General features: G+C 48.9%; 1 protein-coding gene across 1 annotated transcript; it reads left to right on the top strand.

Moving 5' to 3' along the window:
- The first annotated feature begins 5,467 nt into the window (after positions 1-5,467).
- On the top strand, positions 5,468-8,814 carry LOC123779064 (cystatin-9-like). The gene is made up of 3 exons (XM_045776804.2): positions 5,468-5,811; positions 7,563-7,676; positions 8,584-8,814. Exons 1-3 carry the CDS (start codon positions 5,551-5,553, stop codon positions 8,671-8,673), a joined length of 465 nt encoding a protein of 154 aa, XP_045632760.2. The 5' UTR covers positions 5,468-5,550; the 3' UTR covers positions 8,674-8,814.
- Positions 8,815-9,316: the final 502 nt, after the last annotated feature.

Genomic DNA, 9,316 nt, shown 5'->3' with positions numbered 1-9,316 from the left:
CCTGCATCCAAGAGGTAATTCCAACTGCCTAGGAAGACAAACTCCTTGAAGAATAAAACCCAAAAAAGTTCAGAAAAGGCTAAAAAAAGAAATCTCGTGTTTCCAAATGATAAAGAAATAGGGTGGAGCTTGCACGGCTGGGTGCTGGGGATACTAACAACAGCATAAATTATAATGGCTAATCCAGGAAGGGCTTCCTAAAGCCTGGTATCAAACCAAGACCACCTTCCCCAAAGCCAGGGTCTAAGTGGAGATCACAAAGGGCCACAGGCCCACTGACCGCAAGTTAGGAACTGGCAGGGAGCAGCCCTGCACAGCAGGCAACTCCCTTTCTGGCCAAGGTCAAATGATCACCTTCTTATATTAGGCCTGTACCTTCTTCACCCACCAGTAGAGGAGAAAAGAGACTCAAAAGCAACCAACATGTATTAGAAAATGGCCATAGGACAGACAGGCTACTAGAATCTGGGAGTAAAGAAGGAATTATTCCATAAACAGTGCTGGAAAAGCCAGCTGTGCATCCAGGGCCAACCGGATGATTCCTTCCAGGCCCCACCTCCGAGTAACGCACACAACTGCACATGGAGACCAGGAAGAAGGTGCCTTTTACAGGCCCAACTTTAACAGAAGAGTAGTTCAACCCAATGTCACTCAGCAGAGAATGATTTCATTAACAATGGTCAATTACAACAAGGTTCTAATGCATTAAATCAACAAGTGCCCACCTGGGCGACCTTACCAATATGATTTGAGTAAAAGCATCAAGTTGCAGAAATGCAGTATGATATTATTTATGTAAAATGCTAAAAGCCTGGGACTTAATAACTTATATCATTTTGGCTGACTTTCTCCCTATGAGGCTTCAATGGGACAATGCTTGTAGAGAGCCTGGGGCAGTGCCTGGCAAGAGTGAGCCCATGTGAATATCAGCTACTGTACATATCAAGAAAAAAAAATGAACCTCTTGCTTGTTGAAGACACTGTTATTTGGAATTTCAGTTCTGCTGAGGCAAGCCTACGTTTTACCTGATAAAAGTGGTTGTGTGCCATTTCATACTTTTTAAACTTATGTAAAATATTTTGAAGTTTAAAAAAAAAACCTAAAGTGCACAGGAAAGAAAAATAATGGGCAATGTTAGGAGAAATTCTGTTCTGGGCACATGGAAGTCTTGTCGAAGGAGAGGGTGGGTGCAGGCCTGCACTGAGCAAAAGTGAGAGAGCTCAGGGTCTGTTGAAAGCCAGAGAAAGATGCTTTAGGAGACAAGATCTTAACAAACACAAACACATTTATAATAGGATTGCCTGTTTTTCTGTCTTCTTATTTCAGTTTTCAAATCCACTTTGCCCATGTACAGTTGACCCTTGAATAACACACATTTGAGCTGCATGGGTCCACGTATAGGTGGGATTTCTCCAATCAATAATACAGTAGGGTGCTGTCAATATATTTTCTCTTCCTTATGATTTTCTTACTAACATTTTCTTTTCTCAGGATGACTTAATTGTAAGAATACAGTATTTAATATGTCAACCTTAGCTAAGTTTTGGGGAGTCAAAAGTTATAGATGGATATTCAACTGCACAGGGGTCAGTGCCCCTGACCCCCACATTGTTCAAGGGTCAAGCTCTACAGCCAACAGTTCAAGGAAAACCTCTGTTTTAGTGTAGACAACAATGAAGGAGATTGGGCAGCTAGCTCTGATCACAAGAAAGGCAAAGAATGGTTTGCAACAGTGAGGCCATGGCGGGGTGAGTGGGACAGCACTCTGGCTCGGTGGGAGCCCAGCTGCCCTGGAACAAGAGGCCAGTTGGTGTGTTCCTCCTCAGTGGGTTCTGTAAGACCACTGGCTCATAACCACACAGCAGGCTGGATTGGTGGAAGGAGGAGAAAACCATCCACACATGCTGCAAGCGATTCCTGGTGGAGGTGTCACATATCATGTGGTCATATTAATATTTTTATTCTTCCTTTTGTCATTTGTACGTTCAGTTCTTACTCCTCTTTATCAATTTAAATTTGCTGGAAGTCTAAATGAGATGCCTGCCTTAAATGATCAGGATTCAACATCTCCTGAATACTCAAGCAAGAAGAACTCTCCAGATGGAAGTCCTAGGGAAGGGAGGGCCAGGTGGGGAGCAACTCTGCTAGGCCTGAAGGTCTCCTGCCCCCTCAGTGCTTCCCTTTGACCTGACTGTGACCACTCTATTCTGTGCTGAGTCCTGGAGTTCTCTCTGCCCCTTTCCTCTTTTGCTCACATGAACTCTGGGCACAGTCTTGTTTCCCAACACAGGAACTCAAGCATCTCAGGTTATCTGGGTGGGGCCCCATGAGGCAGTGTCAAGCTGGAGGTGCAGGGCCCTTAGGAAGTGACCTGGAAGCCAAATGGGCAATCCTGGACAAGATGGTGCAGGACAATTGGAGGGTAGGGTAGAGTTGGACTGGGCAGTGAGTCAGCTCACCTGGAATGTATTGAGCTGTGAGGTCAGAGGGAGGGAGCTGGGAAGAATGCCATGCCTTGTGTCTGGGACAGAGATGGTGGTTTCTGCTTGCCTGCTGCATCACCTTTGTCTCCACAGGGAAGAGCTGGTAGTTTGGTCCTGGCCACTGCTTACTTCCTGATTTCTGAAAGGAATGTTTCCATAAATACAAGGTTTTGTTTCCACGGAATTAGACCCATTTCAGTGAGCAGTTACTGAGACCTTCCTATACAACCTATATGGGGCACTCTGTGCCAGTAACATAAAAGTGGGCCTGACAAATCTCTACCAGGAGATAAGCACTCATTACTCAGGTTAGTGAGATAGAGTTCTGCCATGGGACTCAAGGCAGCATTAGAGAAAACGTACATTTGGCCTGGGCATTGAAGGATGAACAGGAGTCCCTAAAGAAAAGGCATCCCAGATCCCAGATGGAAAGGTGGCCAGACAGAAGGCTGTGACAGGCTATTGTAGGCTCCCAGATGGGGATCATACATCTCTGGGTTTATTCAGGGCCTACAAAATGTCTGTGCCTATGTCTTTCAGGTTCTGACAGGGTAGGATATACATTCACTCTTCTCATCCCTTGGCTTGATATGTTTCTAATTCCTTTTTGATATGTTAGTAGCTCTCAGTCTGAAAAGGGAGACCACTCCAGACCACTAAGACTTGACAAGAGTATAAATACACTTGTAGGAGTAGTGTGTCCATGCACCTGTGATTCCAGATCTGGATGTAGCCAGCTATCAACTTCCTCTTAGCCGCACTGCTAGGACCAGTATGGAGCATGGAGATCTAAATCCTCCCTTCTGTAATCATGTGAGGATATTCTCTTGGATGGGGAAGACATGGACATATGTAGGACAGATCTGTGCTCTTCAGGCTCTTTCCACGGCGAAGTGTGAGTAGCCTCAGTGGGCATTTCCTGGCTCTGTTGGGACGTTTGCAATCTATCCATGTGTGTCAGGAAGTAGTTCACACAGGTCTCCACAGCCTGTCTCTACCACTGAAAATCCACAGTGACATTGCTATGATTGTAAACAGTCCTATCCCACCCCTAAACATGCACAATCATTCACAGGCTAAAAAAAACCATGTCACTTAAGCTTCAGTTTGTGTAAACTTAAAGCCATCTGAGAAACGATATGACCTCTTTCTTTCCTTTCCTTTGCTTTTTTTCTCAATTTTTGTTTTTGGTTAATATGTGTTATTGAAGTGTGATTGACATATAAAAACTACAGCATTTAATATCTATAACTGAGAGTTTGGATCTGAGTGTACACCAATGAAACTATCACCATCGTTACAAATAACACATTACCACCTGTCAGGATGGAGTCTGCTGGGGGACAATAAAACAGTGACCATGGAATTTGCCTGAAGAGAAAAATCACAAACAACCATGGAGGATAAGACACAGGAATGCTCACATTCCCTGGAACAAGGAGAAGAAGTTCTCAGGGCAGAGCATTAGCTGAGGGCACCTGGCAGGGTCCCCTAAATGTGGGCAACCCTAGAATTGCAAAACTTGTGTTGGAGAGGTCCAACTCCTAGAAAGACATCAGCTCTGAGGACCTCTGTGCAGCGAGAGCAGGCTGTCAGCTTCAAAGCAGGCTTCTCTGTGCCTGCAGGATCATCTAGTCACTGATGCCCGGGGTCTGCAAACCCTACACCAGGCAGGGAGTTTCGACCCCTTCCCTGATCCAGTGTGGCCCCCCACACACCATTCTCAGACCCAGGCCATTCCTTACACTCGAGTGACTTCTCCTGCTGATTCCGCTGCAACCACCCCACCCAGGGACTCACTCTGCACTGTGCTCCTCAACATGTGGTCCAGAGACCAGGACCATCAGAATCCCCTGGGAGCAGGTGAATATGCAAACTTTCCAGGCCAGCCAGACTGACTGGGTCAGAGTCCCAGCTGAGGGAAAGGCCCAGGGCTCTGTGTGTCCACAGGCCTTTCAGGATGTTCTGGTCCCCCTGAGTTCACAAGTAGCAGCACACAAATACTGAAGCCTTTCACATGCACAGAGCTGAAGCCTTGTCTGGAAAGATGTGCTCTATAGTCCTCCCAGAGCCCCATCTGCTGCTCCAGATGGAGGCTGTGAGGGTCCCCCTCTAGAACCCAGACTCTGCCCACAGGAAATTGTGTCCACTGAGCCTTGAGGACCTTCACCACGAGAGGGCACTGATGCTCACCTAATGGTCACAGCTCAGCCATCCCTGGGAGCTCACTGGCTTTGCTCTGTGTCTGTTTCTCCCTCATTCCATCCTCCCTCTTCTAGAGCAAATTCCTACAAAGAGATCTATAGACCCAGTGTGTGTCAAGGGTCACCCCTGCTGCAACATCTTTGGAGAGCGGGTGCTTACAGCATCCTGCCAGGCCCCAGGCTGAGCACAAGGCAGCACATCCAGGGGCTGAGAAGTGCAAAAAGAGATGCAATGAGCTCAGCTGGAAGCATCTGGTCCCAGGACCCTGAATTCCTCTTGCCTGTTATCATCCCAGGAGCCAGTGAGCCTTCTCTGCTCTACTACTCAAGGGGGGTGGGGAGCTGAGGGGGACACAGACACCTGGACCCATTAAGAACTCAATGGTTTTTCCTTCTATGCAGTTGCCTTCTGTCTGCCCCAAAGTTGGCTCTTGGTCACTCATCCTTTTTGGCTCTGTCCTTATCTCAGTGGCCCTCACCCTACTGCTGTGCCCTGGGGTCACCTTCCACTTCCACCTCGTGCTTTTGTGTCCTTGTTTCAGCCTCTGATTCTGGGGCATCGAAATAAAGTCCCTCCCCAGCAAGGAGCTAAGAGGGATATCGTGGCTGGGACTCGGCTCCCGGGGACCCCTCCCTCCCATTCCTGGTTCTTTCCTACCCACCCTGCCAGGGCTTGTCCCCGTCTCTAGACAGGAGGCAATTATGCAGCTTGGAATGGGGAGGCAGGGTGACATGTGGGAAGGAACAGTGTGTAATAGCAGAGAGGAAATGCAGCCAGCGGGAGGAGTTATTCTGAAGCCGATGTACTAGACCGATGCCCAGCGCGGCTCAAGTAGGAGCCTGAGCTGGGAAGGCAAAGGCCATGGGTGCCCAGATCCCTGCAGCCATGCCACACTGGCAGTACAGGTGGGTTCTGTCTTGGGCCTTGCTCCTGTTGCTACTAGGTTCCCAGCTCCTGGTGACTCACAGCTGGAGTTCCCAAGAGAAGGGGGACAATGATGAACAAACAGACATACATTATTTTCCTGCCACTGTGGAGTATGCCTTACACATATTCAACCTGCAGAGCAAGGACTCGATGGCCTACAGGCTGGTGCGCGTCCTGAATTCCTGGAAGGAACAGGTAGGTGACCACATCTTCCTGCCTGATGACCTGCACTTGCTATAAAGTCAGGGTTGTGGGAGGAGGGGTCTTTTCGAGGGATCTTGTTCACCATCTGAAGTCCATAAAACAGGGCAAGTACAACCTATCCAGTTAGATTCAGTTTTATAAAATAAAAAATTTGGAAATTTAAATACCTCAGACAACATCTACTCTCATGTAAGGTATATTTTCAATCTTCATCATTTTATGACATTAATGATGAATGACCTCAAAATATAAACTATAAGGTGATAAAGATCCTGAGTAACGAAAAGACCCACAGAAGAGATCGATTAAGGAAATATTCTAAGGAACAAAATACAAGGAGGTGATTAGAAAACAGACACTGAGAGAGAGGGAGGGAGAAGGGCCTGAGGTTCAGGGCAGTAAGGATTCTCCATCATCCAGAGCAGCCTCTGTGACCTCAGGGCCTCTTCTTTGGGCTCCTCCTGTGGTCCCCAGCTAAGGGGAAGGATGCTATTCTACACTCTTCTCAGACCATGGTTCTCAATATCCTAGAGCATTGTCCTTGTAATGGGTGTGTACCGAATGCAGCCAGGAAGGCTGTTTTCACATAGGCTGCATCAGGAGCGTGTATGGTCATGTGTGGTTGGGGGTCGAGAAGGTGTAGGTGTGATTCTGAGTGTCAGTGAGTATGTGTGTATATGTGGAAGTGTGAATTGACTGTGTGTCTTTGTGTGTGTCTGTGAGTGAGTACATGTAGATGTGAGTGAGTATGTGTCAGTGGGTGAGTGCGGTTGTGTTAGTATGTGTGCAAGTGTGAGTGTGTAGGCGTGAGTGTGTTGGTGAGTGTGTGAAAGTGTATATATGTGTGTCTGACTCTATGTGAGTGTGCGGGCATGTGTGCACGTGTTGGGGCCCCAGCATTCCTTTCTCTCCCTCTGGACGTCTGCCCTGAGACCCTGAGGGAAGGGCAGTAGGAGCGCCACTCTGCACAGAGCTCCAGCCTCCGTGAACACTGCTGGGCCAGATCCTATCTGGTTCTGCTGCCTGAACTCTCTCTGAGCTCTGCTCTGGGCTCCCTAGATCTGCACTCACACACAGTTAGGGTGTGGGGAGTAATGGAGGGTGGAGTGGGGAATATGGAATGGAATGAAGTAGAAGAGAGTGGAGAAGAGTATAGAAAATTCCAGCTGCACTTTGTAATAGGACAAGAGGCATTCAGAAGCCATAGTTGGTGTGTGTGTGTGTGTGTGTGTGTGTGTGTGTGTGTGTGTGTGTGTGCTCAAGTGCACATGTGAATGTTCCAGCAACACTGCAGGACATTTTCTGTTCTCGGGCAGGTGAAAGTTGTGCCAATGGAGTCATAAATGAGTCTTCTACTCTGGGCTAACATTACTCAGCAAACTCTTGCAGAGCCAACATCCTTCAAGGCACTTGGCACCTGTCCCCTGAGAGTGCTGTTGCATGCTGAAAGTCAGGCTGGGTCTCCCTGGGGTATTTGGGGACATGATGCTGCAGGGTGTGATATATGAACGGTGTGTGACTCAGCCGGCATCTATCCCTGGCCTCAACAACAGCCTAAGGCCTCTTTGCTTGAATTCCCCAAGCTTAGCTTTACCCCCAGCAAGCTGACCCAGGTCCAGAGGCAGCTAGCTCCCTAGTGGTGGAGTGATTAGGGCTCTCCCTACACTGCATGGATCTACACTAGCAATAGCTCAAGGGAACCAAAAGGTCAGTTCCCACTGTAATGTCTCCATGTACCACAGATAGAAGACATCCTGGCATTCTCCATGGAGATAAAGCTTCGCAGAACCGAATGTGGGAAACTTGACGAAGACATTGACAACTGTCCCTTTCAAGAAAGCCCAGAGCTGAACAATGTAAGACACACAGCAGATCCCTCAGATACGCAGCTGAGGAAGCAGCTTGGGACAGAGGGGGTGGTGGAGCAGATGACGGTGCCATTCCTAGGGACAGAGACAAAGTGAGGCAGCAGAAGGCCCTATCTTGCCCGCTGCTGGTACTGTAGTAGGAGTCTAGCTGGACAGGGACAGGCCATCCTTGGGGTACACTTGTAGCCCCTAGCCAGTCTGGGAACCAAATCTGCCCACTCACTGATTCCAGCTGCCTGGCCCCCAGGCCACACCAGTGTCAGATTTCTCGTGACCACAAGGGTCCAGGTCTCCTGGGGTTGAGACAGGATGTATCTTCTCTGAGCTTTATCCACCCCCCTTCCTGACCTCCAGGAATAGGGGCATGTTAGGGTGGCCCACAGCACCTTCGCCTCACTGAATATTTTGGAGTTCCCCTTGGTTCTGTCAACAGTCTGAAGGAGTGGGGGTTAAGGAAGGGCCCACTGCCCTTTCTCCTATACCCTGATCTGGGTCCCAGTGAACCACCAGCTCCTGGTACAAGGGAAAAGGTCAATGTGAAACCCAGCTCTGGGACAAGCCCACCTTGACCAGAGGCTCCTCTGAGTTAGCACCCACTGGTAAAGAGAACCCCAATGCTACACTAGGGGCATAGGTCACAGAGGGTCAGCCTGAGTGATCCCCTGGAGAACACAGACAAGGGTAGGGAGTATGACACAGGTGCCCCTGAGGTCAGGACAAGGTCCTAGGTCCAGAATATGAAGGTCTTGGATAAGGGTATATCAGAGGACCACAGTCTACATTCCTAGCTGCTCACCTTGGGATGGGTGGTTGGGATGTGTGCTGTATTTAAAGCTGGAGCCAGTGCTTTCCAGTATTCTCCACCCACCCTCCATTCTTGTGCATGTTCCCTCAGACCATCACCTGTTTCTTCACCATCAGCACTGAGCCCTGGAGAACAAAGTTTGAACTCCTGAACAAGAGCTGCTTGGAGGGCTTCCTTTGATTGAGGCCGTGCCCCACCTGACCTCTAGCTGTTCTTCTACTGGACACCAGCATTTTTATGTAGGTGGCAACACCAGGTTGTTCTCTTGCAAGTGTCTGGGTCTTACTTCCAAGCATTGTGGAAATTCCTCATTGTTCAAATTTTTTCAGGTAGAATAGATCATTAAACATCTGCATTTCAAGAAGCTTTGTGTGGCCTGGCTCCAGAGGGACTATGCAGGTGAAGGACTGATCCTAGCAGGGCAGGGGAGTGGGTTCTCCTCCCTCTTGGAGCTCTGGAACCAGGTCCAGGTGACACAGTCTGGAAGCACAAGGTACTTCTGATCTGCTCTTTTGGGGCTTATGAGGGATCACTTTCATCCCCAAAGTTGTAATGACCATGAACTGGCAGGGAACCCAAAGTGCAAGGTGGACCCAGAAAGGCTCTTAGGCCCTCAGGCCCTCAGGACACATGAGGCCCCCTTCTTGTGGGGCGTGCTCACACCTATTCCCTGGTCCACACAACTGTGAGGATGTGGGAGCATCTGTAACCTCCACCCACAGAGTGGTCCAGCCACCAGCAGTAGCAGCAGCAGCAAGTCCTGGAGCCTCAGAAATATTCCATTAGGGCCTCCCCACCTTTGCACAAGGAGGCTGCATTTTCT

Source organism: Ursus americanus, chromosome 22, assembly GCF_024610735.1.
Source record: "Ursus americanus isolate L20-20 chromosome 22, mUrsAme1.1.p, whole genome shotgun sequence".
In the NCBI taxonomy this organism is placed as follows: Eukaryota; Metazoa; Chordata; class Mammalia; order Carnivora; family Ursidae; genus Ursus; species Ursus americanus.
Note: the sequence above shows the minus strand (reverse complement) of the source record. Positions and strands in the feature narration are given on the sequence as shown.